Source organism: Tupaia chinensis, unplaced genomic scaffold (assembly GCF_000334495.1).
Source record: "Tupaia chinensis unplaced genomic scaffold, TupChi_1.0 Scaffold139943_1, whole genome shotgun sequence".
NCBI classification, from domain to species: Eukaryota; Metazoa; Chordata; class Mammalia; order Scandentia; family Tupaiidae; genus Tupaia; species Tupaia belangeri.
Window position 1 is genome coordinate 568,301 of NW_006199822.1, and position 18,788 is coordinate 587,088.

General features: G+C 43.7%; 1 protein-coding gene across 3 annotated transcripts in view; it reads right to left on the reverse strand.

Moving 5' to 3' along the window:
- Positions 1 to 18,788, reverse strand: part of SNX10 (sorting nexin 10) — a 106,136-nt gene that overhangs the window by 9,223 nt on the left and 78,125 nt on the right. For all 3 annotated transcript variants that reach the window (XM_014593229.2, XM_006162393.3, XM_027765932.1), the window contains 3 exons: positions 6,744 to 6,830; positions 1,990 to 2,090; positions 1,230 to 1,328 (listed from right to left, as the gene is read on the reverse strand). In XM_014593229.2, the coding sequence (XP_014448715.1) occupies positions 1,230 to 1,328; positions 1,990 to 2,090; positions 6,744 to 6,830 (287 nt within the window). The remainder of the gene's footprint in view (positions 1 to 1,229; positions 1,329 to 1,989; positions 2,091 to 6,743; positions 6,831 to 18,788) is intronic.

Consider the following 18,788-nt stretch of genomic DNA (forward strand, 5'->3'; position numbering starts at 1 on the left):
ACTTGATCCTTGGTAAGCGGGCAGGGGGGGGGGGGATTTCTTGCTTTTTGTCTCTCTGGCGGGCACATATGCCCTATAGAAAACATCTCTGTCTCAAAAAAGAAGGAGAAGGAGGAATAAGAAGCTCAAAGCCACGTGATATCTAAGTGTATTAAAACAGTAGCTGCTTGCCGACACTTGGATAGTACGTATTCTATGGCAGGCATTGTTCCGGGGGTTTTACATTCATTCATTCACTGAATCCTTCCAATAACCTTCTGAGGTAGCTACTCCTACCCCATTTCACAGGTAGGAAAACAGTGGACAAGGTTAAGAAAGAGACTTGTGGGGCTGGCAGGTGGCTTGGTGGTTAAGGGTGCTGGACTCCCACATGGCTGACCACAGTTCGAGTGCTGAACAGCACTTGGCAGCTTGCTTTCTCACTTTCTCTCATCAAATAGAAATGAATGAATGAATAAATACAGTTAAATTTTAAAAATTATTTAAAAAAAAATAAAGAAACAGAAAGACTTGTGCAAATCCCTTAGCTAGTAAATGACAGAACAAGGATTTGAATGCAGTAAGAGTCTGTGTGCAAATTAGTATGCTCCACTCCCTCCCATGGGCTGGATATTCCAGTGTTCCAAAGAGCAAGGGGAACAAAGGGCCGTCAGGCAGTGTGGACTCAAGTAGCTCTAACAGCAATACTCACCAACACAGAGCAACCCAGTTAACTGCCCACCAAGACTGTGACAGTGCCACCGAAAACTCCTTTATAAACCTTCTCTGCAAATCTTAGAGTTCAAACATTCGTGTAGAAGAGCCCAGGGTCTTAGGAGCCGGGGTTGAACTGATTTTTGTCTGCCGATCTTAAACATTGTAAATGAAGACAGTTTTTAAGAAATGCCTTTTTCTAATAAGACACTTTCTTTCTTGGCAAATTGCATTTTTGTCAGCTAAACCCAAGTAATTTAGGTCTGCTTTACAGCTTTAGGGACCATCTACAGATTTATTATCTGACTCAATTAGTTCATGGTTCTTTCTCTAGGAGACGTGATTCCAAATAGGAACCCTATGATGTGAGCCACAAGATGGCGCTCTAATATAGGAAATGAGCTACTGAGCTCCCGGGAAGCCCAGATGATTAGCGTTTCAGAAACGAATATCCTCCCGCTGCTGATCACCCAGCTCTAGCAAAGCGCTCTGCCCACAGCTCTTATCTGGCACCACAGAAGATTCTGGGCACTTACTTTCTCAGGAAATCTTCCAACCCTTGACGACGCTGGTCGACATGCTGGCGATTATTCATGTTGAAAAACAGGTTTTTAGATGGAAGTTCTGGCAGTTGTCTTATGAGAAAGGAAAACAATAAAACACTTCAATCATCAAAATAAGGTAGCTTCGGTACAGAAATAGCTCAAACGGAAAAACAAGTTATGTATGATGGTAGTTACCATACAGCTATGAGTTATTATGAATTTGATACAGTTATGGATAAAGAAATGTGGAAATCAGTTCAAGAAAAAAAAAATCTTTAAACGTGTGAAGTCGTTGAGTGGTCGAAGTTCATGTGATACATTCTTTTTAAGATTTTCACAATAGGGCACGTGTGCTTGCCAGATACAGATAGACAGAGGCAGCGAGAGGGAAAGTGAGAAATCCCCCCCCCCCAGGGTGGATAGCCATGCTGCAATCCCTTCTCCATTCTCCTCTTAGGATCTTGGGCGCACACGTACACACACCCAAAGTGATTTTCAGGCCACCAGGTCCAGGACCGAACTGCTGTGGGCCATGTGGAAGCCCAGTGCCTTAACCACTATGCCCCCTGCTGGCCTCACACGTGATAAATTTTAATTCTGGATATAATAAGCACAAAACTAACTAAAGCTCTATATTGTAGTCAAGAAGAAAGACTCTAAAATCCTTCATATCTACGTATCTTAGCACATTTCAATTTTTAAACACTGAACATAATAACGAAGTCTTCAATGTACTCTTCGAATCACTTACACCAGCAAAGCGTTACTTTGGAGTCTCTGCCTCAGCCACACGAATTCTCTGTACCTTCTTCGTACGCATGACGTTTTCATTGTAAAACACATGCTATTAGTCTGTACGCAAAAACAGAAAAACATGAGTCTCACCTGAGGCAAAAAAAAAAACAAAATTTTAATTCTCAATGTGATCCTGATATTCATTCTAAATAGAATTTAAGCCACCAAAAATATTTACATTTATATCAGTATTCCAAAATATTGCCCATAAACACTAATAACACAGCAGGGGTGACACGAATGAGCAGTGTTGTCCCCAGTACTTGAGGCACAGCCTGGACACTTCTGAGGACTGAAGGGATCTTGTGTTCGCCTACCTGGGAGCACTGCTTTCCAGAATAAGTCGTAAAACATAAACAAATCCTCAAGTACAAATGACCAGTAAGAGCTCAGGGTTGGCCACTGCACGTAGACACCCATGCCCACAGGAAGAGTACAGAGATGACAGAACCTTCTCCTGGTCCTTTACGAGACATTCCAGAAGGCTTCATCTCCACATGGCCCTCCCTGTGGGGCACATAAATCACCAGGGAGCCTGGGAGCCTGAAACCTTTTTTTTTCCATCAGGCACGAGTACTTGCTGGATTGAACAGAGAGAGGAAAAGTGAGAAATCGCCCTCATAGGGGATATCCATGCCGCAATCCCTTCTCCTCTCAGGATTTTGGGCATGCACACACACACACGCACACGCACATACCTGCCGTGAGTTTCAAGCCACTAGGTCCAGGACTCTAACCGTGGTCAGCCATATGAAGTCCAGTGCCTTTAACTACCATACCCCCCGCTGGTCCCTGTGTCTACTGTTTTTTTTTTAATAGGAATATCTCTAATCTCTATTTATTTCAAGATCCTATTTTATAATCTTTATATGTCCAAGTAAGAATTTGCGTGGCCCCCAAGATTTGTATTATTTCACAGATGGTTATTCTAGCCTTTAATACGCCCAGCAGTCATTTTCCTTGGGAAATCTATGTGCATTCATTCAACTGCTCCCATGAAATCGAAGGCACAGTTACTGTATGTCTGAACTTTAAAACGTTCAAAAAACTTAAGAATACAGAGACCGAGAGACTCGTCCCCGAAGTAGCCTCCTCTGGTCTAAGTCCCACCATCTCTGACCGTGTAACGGCAACACAGAGGAGTTCGTGGCACAATAACGTCCTGTAGTGGACTGCAGAGCTCCGCAGGCCCTCTCTCATGTGCTGTTCGGAGGCTAAGCCAGCGAGCTGTTTCCCTAGAATCAGGGCCCTCACGAGGGGGCAGGTGTCCTCTCAGCAACCTCTCCAGGAAGCACCAGGCTACTGCAAGGCCTCCTGACATCCTAGGTGCAGCCTGAGTCCACCTACATCCCTTTCATTTCTCTGCTCATGGTCACTGTGGATGTCAAGAACGAAGATCCACCTGGAATCTACACTACGCGAAGGTCCACCTATAAGTCCCTCATTTGCAGCACAGGGTCAGGAGAGTATAGGATGGACTACCCAGCTCTACCACCTCCCAGTTTACAATTCCAAGTAAATGTTAAGATTTCAGAATTGCTGGGACCAGCAGTTAGCGTAATAGCTATGTCGCTGGACTCCCATGTAGTCGACCGCAGTTCAAGTCCCGGACCCGGCGGCTTAAACTCACACCGGGCGCGTGTGCGTGTGTGCCCAAGATCCTAAGAGGAGAATGGAGGAGAAGGGATTACGGCGTGGCCATCCCCCCTGGGGGGTGAGTTCTCACTTTCTGTCTCTATGTCTCTCTCTCTCTGTCTGGCGAGCACAGGCGCCCTATAGCAAAAACCTCTCAAAAAAAAAGAAAAAGAAAAAAGATTTCAGAATTGCCTAATACCATTTCCCTCCAGGCGAATTTAAATGAATGAAACAGCAGCTGCTCTCCCTGCAAAGCTCTGGAGTATCGCATCTAAGAGGGGCCACCTAGAACTCTCCAATCCTGTTATCCATTTTCAACTGTAGAACGAGAAGAAATCTTTTCAGGATCAGGTTATACTGAGGTTACTAACTGATTAAGTTCCTCTAAATCTGTTTGCTTTCTTCTGCTATCTACCAAGCCAAGAAATTATATTATTGTCAATGTATTAGCATTTCAGAGAAGTGCCAGAATGCCACCCAATAATATTTGCAGAACTCTTCATTTCTGGCTCCAGGTGGAGATTTCTGAATCTGCGACATGCTAGTGATATAAGCAGAGAAGAATCTGCACTTTCATTAACTCCTGAGAATTACTCAATTTCATGTTAACATAAAGTCTATGATAAGGACTCAAAATTTTTTTTAGAGAAAAGTAAAAGGCAACCATTTAAATTTCATGCTAACATAAACTATATGATAAGGACTCAAATTTTTTTAGAGAAAAGTAAAAGGCAACCATTTTATTTCAAATGCATATTCTTACACGGTTATGATTTTCCATACAGAATGCATCTCTGTGTGAGTTTATCAGTAACATTAAAACAAAATAAAAATATACAGCATGTCCTGGCCGTGGCCTACAGTGCAATCAGAAAGCAGGACTGGGGACCAGCAGGTGATGTGGTGGTTAGGTCTGGACTCCCACACGGCTGACCATGGTTCAAGTCCCAGACCTGGTGGCTTGCTTTCCCTCTCTCTCTTTCTCTCTCTCATCAAATTACAATCATAATAACAATAAGTAAAATTAAAATCATTTCTTTTTAAAAAAGCAGGACTGGGTTTTTACTTTTATTTTCAAAGCTGGAGAACCTTGAAAGAAAAATGGGAAAAGGGAGGGGAAAAGGTGTCTTAGGGCGTTTGAGTGCCCAAAATACCAACTTAGCTTGATTGAAGGATGGCTAAATGTTATGTCACTGGTACTGGGGTCACAGGTAAAATCTGAGACAGTTTTTATGATCCCAAGTTTGGACTTAATCAGATGTGAAAAGGAACTGTCTTCAGGGCTGGCAAGTGGCGTAGTGGTTAGGGGCGCTGGATTCTCACATGGCCGACCACAGTTCGAGTCCCGGACCTGGTGGTTTGTTTTCTCTCCTTCTCCTTCTCTCTCTGTCCCTCTCTGGTCAAATTAAAATAAATAAAGTTAAATAAAATAATTTAAAAAAAAAAAAGGAACTGTCTTCAAGATCAGTGCACAGTAAATACAGCCTAGGAGCCAGCTCTGCTCTGCCACCTTCCTGTTCCACGCGCAGCTTTACTGGAACACAATCGGGCTCGTGCGTTTTTGTGGGGCCTGTGGCTGCTTTCACCCACACCAGCAGAAGGGAGTCGTCATGACAGAAACCGTGTGGCCCCTGAAGCTGAGGACATCTACTACCTTTACAGAAAAGGCATGCAGGGAACCAGCAGTTAGCGTAATGGCTATGTCGCTGGACTCCCACGTAGTCGACCGCGGTTCATGTCCCGGACCCGGTGGCTTAAAACTCACGCCGGGCGCGTATGCGTGCGTGCCCAAGATCCCGAGAGGAGAATGGAGGAGAAGGGATTGCGGCGTGACCATCCCCCCTGGGGGGTGATTTCTCACTTTCTGTCTCTATGTCTCTCTCTGTCTGTCTGGCGAGCGCACGCGCCCTACAGTGAAAATCTCTCAAAAAAAAAAAAAAAGTAAAAGGCATGCAGACTCTTGTTCAAGGTGACCACAGAAGGCCATCGGCCAACACAGCACTGGTCAGGAGACCACGATGCGGCAGTGTCCGAACCAGGTGTATCATCTCCAGCTGTTTCCTTAGCACGTTAACTGTACGTATTCATTTCCTACTTTCTGATTCTGGTTTTGTTGTTGTTGTTGTTTTATTTAAGATGTTTGCCATAGGACACATGCACTTGCTGGACAGAGACAGTGAGAGGGAAAAGTGAGAAATCCCCCCCCCCAAGGGGGATGGCCATGTTGCAATCTCTTCTCCTCCATCCTCCGCCTGGGATTTTGGACACACACACACGTGCCAAGTGTGATTTTCAAGTCACCAGGTCCAGGATCCAAACCATAGTTGGCCATGTGGGAGTCCAACACCTTAACCACTATACTATCTGCTGGTCCCCAATTCTATTTTTTTGGAGAGATTTTCGCTATAGGGTGCGTGCGCTCTCCAGAGAGAGAGAGAGAGAGAGACATAGGAAAGAGAGAAATCACCCCCCAGGGGGGATGGTCACGCCGCAATCCCTTCTCCTCCATTTTCCTTGTGGGATCTTGGGCACGCATGCACACGCGCCTGGCGTGAGTTTTAAGCCACCAGGTCTGGGAAGCGAACCGCGGTCGACTACATGGGAGTCCAGCGACATAGCCATTACGTTAACTGCTGGTCCCCTCAATTCTATTTTTAAGACACTGTACATACATCTCTTTTCCAGAAACTCTATATCCTCTCCACACTTGAGATTTATCGGATACATATTATCCAGAAATATGCTGTCACAGACCCTAGAGACCATTAATGAGCTATAAATACACTTTTAATTGAGCTTTGAGTGTCTTCACCTCTTCATACCCTAAGGCAATAAACATTAAAATATTAATATGAACTGGTAAAAACAGGAATAAAAATAAGTAATTTTTCAACTATTCAATACAAGAATCATCTTACTACTCCGTTTAAGATGCACACATCAGTTGTAATCATTCAAATTCAGTTCTCTGATAGGAAAACTTATACATTTCAACTTGAAGTATATCGAAGTATCCCATAAAATATACGCTACTTAGAAATTACTATTTCTATGGGCCACTGATGGCATACTTACGTGAATACATATCTCATAGTCAATATAAGAATGCCAAAAGTCCTCCTTCTGAATCCTAGGATCTCGAACCCAGACACTGACAAACTCCTGCAATGCATCAGAAACAAAGAAATACATTTCAGAATTACAAGTGAAATGAGAAAGAGCCAAGAGAAAGGACTATACCAGAACAAAGCTGAAATGAGCTTTAGCCCGTCTGGCTGTAATCCTTTAAAAAACGAGAAGTAAAGTTAATGAATCAGGCACCACTGGCAAGTTCAAAAAACACTGTTGCCACAAATGGAATTTTTAAAACAATGCAATACTGAGCTGGGCACACGTGCGGATAGTTCTACAGGTGATTTGAAGACAAAAAAGAAAAGTGTACTCTAAAGCTAGTTCTAATTTTCGATCATGAAAAATAGGTTCATATTTTTCTCAAATATTAAAAATAGTCTTTCCTTACCATTGATGCTAAATTAAAATTTGATATTGTAACTTCTTCTTTTTTTTTTTTGAGAGATTTTTGCTACAGGGCGCATGTGCTCGCCAGAAAGACAGACAGAGACAGAGAGACAGAAAGTGAGAAGTCACCCCCCCGGGGACGGGGTGGGGGGAATGGCCACGCCACAATCCCTTCTCCATTCTCCTCTCAGAATCCCGGGCACGCACGCACATGCGCCCGGCGTGAGTTTAAGCCGCCGGGTCCAGGACTCGAACCGTGGTCGACTACATGGGAGTCCAGCGACATAGCCATTATGCTAACTGCTGGTCCCTGATATTGTAACTTCTGACCCTGCCTGGCAAATCACTTCCTAGAACAAAAATTAGAAAGGGTAGCAAAGGTCACGTGAAAAGTAAGCGATGGGGGGAACCAGCAGTTAGCGTAATGGCTATGTCGCTGGACTCCCACGTAGTCGACCGTGGTTCGCGTCCCGGACCCGGTGGCTTAAAACTCACACTGGGCGCGTGTGCGTGCGTGCCCAAGATCCTGAGAGGAGAATGGAGGAGAAGGGATTGCGGCGTGACCATCCCCCCTGGGGGGTGATTTCTCGCTTTCTGTCTCTATGTCTCTCTCTGTCTGTCTGGCGAGCGCACGCGCCCTATAGTGAAAATCTCTCCAAAAAAAAAAAAAAAAGTAAGCGATGGGCACTGAAATTGACTTTGTCCACGCAACCTCATGAGAATGAGCAGAAATAACTTATTAACAGAAAGATGAGGGCTTAGACCCACAGCCTAGTGGTAAAGGGAGCCAGATAACACACACATGGCCAACCACGGTTCAAATTCTGGCCCAGGTGGCTTGAAAAAAAATGCTGGACACAGGTGCATGCATACGCAAAATGCCAGCAACATGGCGAAATGGAGGAGAAAGGATTTCAGCGCAATCACATCTCATTGTGGGGTTCTTTTTCTTTCTAGCAAGTGGGCAATTGAAAGAGAGACAGAAAGAAGGAAAACCTTCCTTCACAGAGTACTTCTCTATTTTTAAGATTTATTTTCCACAGACTAAATCATTGTTATAAAGAATCATTTATTTTATTTATTAGTATTTTTTAATTTGACCAGAGCAAAAGAGAAAGGGAAAGTGAGAAAGCAAGCTGCCGGGTCTGGGACACCAACCGCAGTTGACCATGTAGGAGCATAGCGCCTTAACCACCACGCCACCTGCTGGCCCTAGATTAAATCATTTTATCTTCATAATATCCTTGTGTTATAGGTAAAAGCTAGGGATGAAAACAAAAGAAAAAAACATGGTTGATAATTTTGTTCCTTTTTAAAGATAATAATAATAATAAAGTTGTTATGGGGAAAATTTAAAACAATACTTTTCAAAAAGTGTTCTTCACTAAATAGCTCTAGTTTAAATATATGAAAACATCCAGCAAAAAGTGTTATGTCTGGCATGCTAAATTTTATAGTATAACTTATTCATTTAGTGATCATAAATTTGGTAACTGAATTTAATTTTAAATAGTTAAATTTTTTGTTAGGATTAGGGCTTCAGGCCCAGTCCCATGGTGCAGGCAATAGCAATGCTGGACCAGGGTTCGGATCACAGGATGACCGTACGCAAGCTGCACAGGACTGGGCGTCCAGGCTCCTGACGGGCTGGAGGGCTGGGGAAGGGACAACACCCCGTTCAGGGTGCCTGTCTCTCTCTTTCACTCACGTGTGTACCCAGGCACTGTCTCACAAAAGCAATAAAATTACGGTTTTTTTTTTGGTTTTTTTGGAGAGGTTTTTGCTATAGGGCACGTGTGCTCACCAGAAAGACAGAGAGAGACAGAGAGACAGAAAACGAGAAATCACCCCCCATGGGGGTGGCCACACCACAATCCCTTCTCCTCATTCTCTTCCCGGGATCTTGGGCATGCACGCACACGTGCCCAGCGTGAGTTTAAGGCACTGGGTCTGGGACTCGAACTGCTATCAACTACGTGGGAGTCCAGTGACATAACCATTACGCTAACTGCTGTTCCCAATAAAATAAACTTTTAAAAAGGGGGACAGAAGGGCCTGCAGATGGCGTAGCAGTTATGTCACTAGATTCCCACATGGCCAACCATAGATCAAGTCCCAGATCCTGTGACTTCAAACTCACACTTGGTGTGTGTGTATATATACATGTCCTAGATCCCAAGAGGAGAATGGAGGAGAAGGTGATATCTCGCTTTCTGTTTGTCTCTCTGGTGAGTGCACGTGCCCTATGGCAAAATCTCTCCGAAAAAAAAGTGGGAGGAGAGTCAGGGACCAGATAATGGCACTGGGGTAAAACACACACTGTGCAAGGCTGACCCACATGGGAAGGTTCAGGCTCATGGCTGGCACCCTCTGACTACGCCAGGTACATGTGTGCCCGTGATCTGGGGTCGGCTGAAGCTGCAGGTGGATCACAACATCAGGGCCCCATTGGGGGTGCTGTCTCTTTGTGTGTCACCCTCTCTCTCTGTCTCTCTCACTGATGGAAGAAATAAACAAATAAATGTTTTAAAAGACCGGGGCTTAGCTTCAAGGTTGAAATTCAGGCATCTCTTACTGCTTTGTGTCAGCATATCTCAGGGGCAGGCTATAAACACTTCAGATCAGAAGAACAAGAAGTATCAGGAGTTTTCGGAATCACGGTCACTTTGTATGCAGATAACAAATAATAAGAGTTTTCAGTACAGAAGACTGAAGAAAAAGGAAGGAAAATCATTCACATTTCCTGAAAATAATTTTGCCCCCTCTAAGTTTCACTTCTATGGCAACATACACTTCCCTTGCATTTGAGACTTCTGCCCCACCTCTGGTCCTTAGTGTGAAGGGATCATCGGTGATTGTTTCGAAAAGTCACACTTTTGAAAATCTTTCCATTATGTAATTTTAAAATCACTTAGGAGACAGAGAGACTGAGTGAAAACAAGATAACACTATAGCAATTGGGTCATTGGCCTTTCTTTGTAAACTTTGTTAGACGGTGCGTGTACTCACCGGAGACAGACGGTGACAGAGCGAGAAGGCACCACCCAATGGGGCATGACCATGTCATAATCCCTTCTCCATTTCTCCATCGGACTGGGATTTTGAGCATGCATGCACATGCGCCAGGTGTGTTTTTGAAGCCAAATCCGCGATTTGAACCAAGCAGGGAGCCCAGCGATTCCCTCCACCACCAGGCCACAGGTTGGCCCACGGACATTACTTCTCTAAAGCACATTCTAAATTATAAACAAGAAAATAAGATAAAAACAATTCCTAAAGCAAAGCATCTACAAGATTCCCTAATTTCGGGACCAACAGTTGGCGTAATGGCTATGTCGCTGGACTCTGATGTAGTTAACTGTAGTTTGAGTCCTGGACCCAGTGGCTTAAACTCATGCTGGGCACATGTGCGTGAGTGCCCAAGATCCTGAGAGGAGAATGGAGGAGAAGGGATTGCAGTGTGGCCATCCCCCCGGGGAGTATTTTGTTGCTGTCTCTCTGTCTTTCTGGTGAGCACACGCGCCCTATAGCAAAAACCTCAAAAAAAATTTTTTTTCTAATTTCATGTAGCATGACTGGGTCAGAGATAAAGTGGATCCTGCCCAGACACAAGAATACACACAAGCCCACGCCCACTGCTCTTGGTCTAATTCAGGTGGGAGATGATTTCTCACTTTCCTTCTCTCTCTCCCTAGCAAGCACAACACCCTATGGTAAAAATCCAAAAACAAAAAGAAAAGCTTTTCTTTGGCCTAAAGGTTCATTTTATTCATTTTTATGCACCCCTCAAAGAAGTGTGGACCCTGGGTACTGTGAGCAAGGCAGGATGACAACAGTGGACCAGATCATCCTGTCCCTTTTCGGGCAGACAACAAGGACACCTTCAGACAACAGGTCACATGTATGCCACGCTCCTTTCAAGATATTGGCAGCTCCACTTCTCCACGGAAGAGGCAGAAATTCTTAGATACACAAAAAAGGAAAATTAACTACTGCCAATAGTTCAATATTAATGGTTAGAGACAAGCTCCTGAAGCTGAAAGAACAGGCCTTCACACAGATTAAACATGAAAAGACAAATGAGGGGCCAGCAGACTGCATAGCAGTTACATCGCTGGACTCCCACATGGCTGACTGTGGTTTGAGTCCCAGACCTGATGGCTTGAAACTCATGCTGGGTGTGTGTGTGCACACGCGTGCCCAAGATCCCAGGAGGAGGATGAAGGAGGAGGGATTGTGGTATTGCCTCCCCGGGAGGTGATTTCTTACTATCCCTCTCATTGTCTCTCTCTCTCTCTCTTCCCAGAGAGCGGATATGCCCGAAAGCTAAATAAGTAAATAAAGACAAAGGAGACACACTTTTCGATTTGCTACAATTCTGTGATTTAAAAAAATTCTGAACTAAACCAGTAATATCCAGTTACCACAGTGCCCCATACCCTGGGACCACTCAACATATTACTAATCGATGATGGTAGTAATGAAAACTAGTTTTTCTTAAAAAAAAAAAAAAAAAAAAAGCATACTCGGGACCAGCAGTTAGCATAATGGCTATGTCGCTGGACTCACATGTAGTCGACCACGGTTCGAGTCCTGGACCCAGTGGCTTAAAACTCATGCCGGGCGTGTGTGCATGCGTGCCCAAGATCCCCAGAGGAGAACGGAGGAGAAGGGACTGTGGTGTGGCCATCCCCCCTGGGGGGTGATTTCTCACTTTCTGTCTCTCTGTCTCTCTCTGGCTGGCGAGTGCATGCACCCTATAGCGAAAATCTCTCCAAAAAAAGAGAGAAAAAAAAAAAAGCATACTCTTGTCGGCTACTGCCCAGTTGTTATTAATATTTGAACTTTGAACAGCATGTCCCTTTTCATGGAAAGAGCAGTCATTTTTTTTTTTTTTTTTTTTTTAACCACAAGGCTGGGTTAAATTCTGGCTCACCCACACTTATTCACTTATTCCTAAATTACACACTTACTCACGGAGCTAGTTTCCATGTTTGGAAAATGGAAATACTGCCTGTCCAACTTAGGTCAGCTGTTTGTTAGGAGGATCAGACTACGAGATGCTGTGAAAACACTGGGCAACTTTTCATTACGCGCTACGTGAATGTAAAGTGAGGTCCCCATGTACAAGCGGCCATTTCACACAATGCCTTTGATCATGCTTCCTTATGTCGAAGGAAAATGCATACCCAGCCAAAGCACTGAGCTCTTCCCGTAGACATTAGCATTAAGCAACTCAGAAAAGCTTCATTGATTGCATATCTTTTTTTAAAAAAAGTAAAATAAATAAATTAGGACTCCAGTAGCAAACATCCTAATGGCAAAGGAAGTGACCCCAAGATTTCACACCACTTGCTCTGAATAGGCACTTAATATTTGAAAGAGGAACGGGCAGTATAATAACAACCTATGGTAAATAATCTATTGCTCAACCAGCTACTGGCATGGCGGTCAAGGCAGCTAGATCTCACATGGCTGATTGTCTGGTTTCAGTCCCAGACCCAGCAGCTTGAAAAACACACTGGGTATGTGTGCATGCATGCCCCAAATTCCAAGAGGAGAATGGAAGAGAAGGGATTGTGGTGTGGTCCTCACCTCCCTCGACAGATACCGACAGATACCGGGGTTCTTCCTCATTCTCATCTCCCCCCACACACACACCAGGGGTTCTTTCTCACTTTCTCTCTCTGTCTCTCTTGGAAGTACACAGGCCCTATTGCAAATTAAAATAAATAAATAAGACTCTATTGCCCTCATCACAATGGGTTTGAATTCTTGGACTCGGCCATTATTATTCGGTAAGTCTAATCTTTATTTAGGCAAAAGGATGTTGAATACATACTCTAAAATCATGCTGGGGAAAAAAAAAAAAAAGTCTTCTAAGAATGCAGCAATGCACATTCTAAATTCACTATAGTGTTAAGACTCGAACATTTTTTTCAGTCCAGAAAGTCTTTAACTTGGTTTTGTGCATGAAGTGTCAGTGTTCAGTGAGTGCAAACTCTTCTTCCTTCTCTGCTCCCTGAAACACTGCTGTGCCCTGTACAGTCATCCCAGGCTGCTGTTCTGTATTCTGTGTTATCATTCTAGGGCGGACTCATCCAAAACATTCAGCCACCCTGCATGGGCAGATGGTTCCCACAGCTCCCTCCTGGTCCAGGCCTCTGTCCACATCTCCAGCCTCTACAATGACCCACACAACAGCCCCCCGAGCACTCAGGCCCACACCCTTTCCACACCATCCCACTGCCCATCTCAGAGAGGAGCATGGCCAGCAACCCCAGCCAGAAACCCAGTTCCCCACACTTCTCTCTTTGACTCACCTCCTCAAATCCACACCGACCAAGTCCCTCAGTCTCATTCTCCTCAGAACCACCCGCAACTCGGTTTCCTCTGCTGCTGCCTTGGTTCAAGGACCTCTTGCCCAAGCGTAATGCAAGAGCTGCTGTGGATCTCTGGGCCCATACCTGATGCATCCCCCACTCTAAGCCCGGCACGGCTGCAAGCACACATCCATCTGATGATGTCGCCTTTCTGCTGGAAATCCTTCAAAGCCTGCACATAACCCTCAAGATCAAGGTCAAACTCCTTTGCTAGCACAAAACAGCCTTTCATGAATTTCCCCCTACTTCTCTCCAAAGGCTAAACTTAGGTCCACACGTACAATATGCCATTTCACACCCTGCCTTTGAACATGCTGCTCTCTCCGCCTGGATGGCTGTCCCCTCCCCACTTCCTTTCTTTCTTACTTCCTGTCTTCTCTCCTATAATTTTTTTTTTTTTAATGCAACTCAGTCACCTCTCCTTCTGGAAACCCTTCTCAGAATCACCTGGTCTAATTTATTTGACTCTCCTCTGAGGCCCTAATGCCTCTCAGCATGGGTTAGGCCTGGCCTGGCCCTTACTCACTTCACCTTCAGGTGGTGACAGTGACTAAGCTGTCATTACCTGTAGGCCTCCTCCACCAGACTCCAACCTCCTGTAGGGCAGCTTGGGAAGTGTCTGGTAACTTGAGGGCCTGGCATAGTTTGTGCATTCCATTAATACCATTTACTGAATAAACAAATGCATGTAAGAATGAGCAAATGCCTTCAGGGGGAAAAAATACAAGATTAAACTCCAGTTGGAATAAAAACCTCAGCCTCATCCATGTGGGTTCTAGGGTGCCATGAATTAATGATAAGTCACTTAGCAGCTGGTCTGAAGTTTATCTTAATTTAACAAACCCCCTCCTCCGAGGGTATGCCAATTAACAGCAGACGGCTACGCGAGCCATGTTTAAGACCTGTGAGAACGAACTGTTTTCCAGCACCCTCACGAACTCTAGAAGCACCTATTTACACAGAAATAATTGAAAATCATTCTGTTCACTTCGGTAACTTGGTCCCCTAAGACTTGGACCAGGGAACAATTTGTTGGCCTAGTTGGAGTTAAAATATGTACTTAGAAGCCATAAAAGTACATTTATTTTAAAATATTCTATAATTCAGATGGGCCTCCCTTCCCCCATCCTGCCATTAGTAGGAATTAGTGAAGTTTCACTGTACTTCCAGCTACGAACAGCACACCCAGGAAGCCGAGGTTCACCTATAATCTCTTAATTAGAGACATCCCTCACGACACTGCCCTGCATCCTTCAAACGGATGTTGACAGCCTGTCAGCCACAGAGGACAGCTCCAGAGCGTCACACCTAGAATTGCATAGATTTCCTATGAAAATTGCTTCAGCAGCAGCAGTTAGTCAATTTAATAACCTTATTAAACACTTTAATGACTTCTTGGGGCTAATGACTATATTTAATAGGAAAGAAAAAGCCAGGCAGAGTAGAATTAAAAATTTAAACTAACTGGTCCTTACTGCTCTCCATGTAAAAAGAGGCTTCGGAAGAAAGACAGCTGGACTCTGAAAATCAAACTCCTATATTCTCCTAATAATGACTCTTTGAGTGCAGTGTGCCCTGTTTCTCTCCCACCCCACCCCTACTCCAGGCTCAATCTTTTTCCATCTCATCTAGCCTTTTCTGATTCTTAGCCCTGTTATGAGATGAAATTAATAATCAAAATGGCTGTACTGTACAGGACAGTGACATACCAGACGCTGTACTGTTTCATGCATTTTCCTTTCATAATTACAGCAACCCTAAGACCTCAGTAATATCACCTTCATTGTAATTTTTAATGCCAGAAGGCATGTGCACTTCCATGTGTATACATGACAGAGAGAGAGAGAAAGCGCCCCCACCCCATGTTCTGGGGTCATCCTGCAATCCTTCTTCCTCCATTTCTTCATCCTGTCAAGATTTAGGGCATATAAACACAAGCATCCTGCATGTTTTTCAAGCTACCGAGGCCAGGATTTGAACCACAGTTGGCCATGTAGAGTCCAGGTCCCAATGCACAGAGCTTAACCACTGTGCTTCAGGGCCAGCCTATCATCATGTTTTACGGATAAGAAAAATGAGGCAAAGTTTAAGCAGCTAGCCCCAAATCACATGGCCAGTAAGGTAGAGCTAAGTTTCCAAGTCAGATCTGCTTTTATCCAAAGTCTGTACTCTCAAATATGTTCTATCTAATGAAGTATGTTTAGCAATAATAAATATTGGGGACTGTCCCTTAGCCTCTTGGTTAAGGGAGCCAGATCCCACATGACTGACTACAGTTCACATCCCACCCAGCGGCTTAAAAAACATGTTGGAGGTTTGTGTGCACATACCCAAAACCTCAACATGAAAGAAAGCTAGAGAAGAGATTGTGGTGTGACCACACTCCACTGGGCAGGGATGCTTTTTTTCCCCCTCTCTGTCTGTCTCTGGCAAGCACACATGCTCTCTTGCTAATTAAAATAATAATAATAAATATTAAGCAATTTCCAAAGCCACAGTAATAGCATTGTTATGAAGGGGGAAATTGTTTTGCTATTAGCATGTTCTGAAACTCTGTCTTCTCTAGCCTCTCAAAGACAAAGGGATAGACACAGAAATGAATGGAACCAGCAGACCTACACAAATATGCCCAACTGATTTTTGAAAGTTTCAAAACAATTCAATGGAGGAAGGAAAACCTTTTCAACAAATGGTTCTGGAACAACTGGACATCCATTGGCTAAAAGATGAAACTCAACCTTTAACCATGCACCTTATACAAAAATTAACTCAAAATGGATCACGAATTTAAATATAAAACATAAAACGATAAAACTTCTAAGGAAAAAGTGAGGGGGGTTGGAATCTAGGACTAGGTAAAGAAGTCTTGACCTTGATCCCAAAGGGCAATCCCTATAAGGAAAAAGTAATAAACTGGACTTGACCAAACCTAAAAAGCTTTGCTCAGGGACCAGCAGTTAGAGTAATTACTATGTTGCTGGACTCCCATGTAGTCGACCACGGTTTGAGTCCCGGACCTGGTGGCTTAAACTCACGCTGGGCACGTGTATGTGTGTGCCCGAGATCCTGAGAAGAGAATGGAGAAGGGATTGCGGCGTGGCTAGCCCCCCTGGGGGGTGATTTCTCGCTTTCTGTCTTTCTGTCTCTGTCTTTGTGGTGAGCACATGCGCTCTATAGCAAAAACCTCTCCTAAATAAATAAATAAATAGCTTTGCTCTGCAAAAGATCCTGTGAAGAAAATGATAAGACAATTTATAGGCTGAGAAGGAAATAGTTCTAAGTCTCACATCTCCCAAAGGACTGGAATTGAACATGTATACAGAACTCTCAAACTTCAACACTTACAAAAACCACAAAGAATTCAACCAGGAAATAGGCAAAAGGTATGAAGGGATAGGTCACCAAAGAGGACATTTAGGTAGCAAACAAGCAGACACCATTAGCCCTCAGAGAAATGCAAATTACTCAATAATACGACGATATTGCGTTTATACCTATTACCATTTCTAGTGGTATTATTCATATGTTTTTATTTTAACCATTGTACAGTTGTATTTTTAAAAATTTTCCACCACAGTCTAGCTCTAATCTTTGTAGTAAATATTACTTTGTGCTAATTGTAAAAGTATTTACTCAGATTACCAAAAGATGAGTGAAGACAAAAACTAATAAGGAAAAATCTCTAGGTGCTACATGAATATTAATTTTGCACATATTTAAGGAGAATTTTCTATTATAAAATGAAAACTTATTCCAATTTGTCCTTACTTCTCGAGCCCAAAGTAGTGTTTTACTTGTCTGTGTATTTAAATTGGAGGTTCACTCGTGTATTCACTTAAAATGTAGTGAACACCAACTATATGCTATGAGCTTTATACAAAGTTATTTACCAAGGCCATCAGGTGGCATGGTGGTTAGGGCAACTGGATTCCCACATGGCCAACTACAGTTCAAAATCTGGACCCGTGGCTTAAAATATCACACTGGGTATGTGTACATATGCACCCAAAATTCCGAGGAGAATGGAAGAAAAGAGATTTCAGTGTGGCCATCTCCCGGGGGATGATTTCTCACTTTCCTTCTGCCTTTCCTCTCTAGCAAATGCACATGCCTTATGGCGAAAACATAAAAATAAAAAATTATAAGTTCATTTATTTCTTTTATGAGTGAGAGACACAGAGAAAGAGAGAAACAGAGAGTGCCTCCCATGAGGTTCTGATGCTGTGATCCACACTCAACCCCAGCCAGCCCCAGATCATGGGCACACACATGCCCAGCGTAGCCAGGGAGGTCTATGGACACGAACCTGGAACCCTTTTATGTGGCTCAGCCTCACAGAGGATCCCATGTTACTGCTGCATCACCATCCAAGGCAGGGACTTACCTACACAACTAATGATTACAAAATGTAACCAGTGTCTTATTCACCAGTGTCCCATTCAGGAACCCCACACCACAATCTCAAAACTAAACTCTAGCCACATAGTACATTCTTTTCAAATAAAATTAAAAGGTGAAAAGAAACATAGCAAGTAATCTTCCTTTATTTCCTAGTAAGAGTATGACAACCTAAAAGACATGTGAAAAAGGATATTACTTGGCACTTTATAGCTTAGAGTGTGTTTAAATGTCATCCTCTATAGCTCTGAATGATGTTTTTTGGGGGGAGGGTAGAAGTTTTTGCTATAGGGCACGTGCACTCGCCAGAAAGACAGAGACAGAGAGATAGAAAGCGAGAAATCACCCCCCAGGGGGGATAGCCATGCCACAGTCCCTTCCCCTCCATTCTCCTCTTGGGATCTTGGGCACACACGCACACATGCCTGGCGTGAGTTTAAGCCACCGGGTCCGGGACTCGAACCATGGTCGACCACGTGAGAGTCCATCGACTTAGCCATTATGCCATCTGCTGGTCCCAAGAATGATGTTTTTTTTTTTTTTTTCAAAGGAAGCTTTTATTATTTCAGGATAAACAACTAGATGAGATTCAACTAGACCTACCTTTTATATGACTTAAAATAGTTTAGTTCACGATACTGCACATGTCTTTATATGAGTTGTGTCAAAAATGAAGGAGAGTTACTTTATTTAATGGTAACTTCCTTCCTTTCTTTATTTTATCTTAGTTTAATTGCCAGAGGGCACATGTACACACCAGAGAGAGAGAGAGAGAGAGGGAGGTTGAAAATGAGAGAGAGAGAGAGAGAGAGAAAGCATG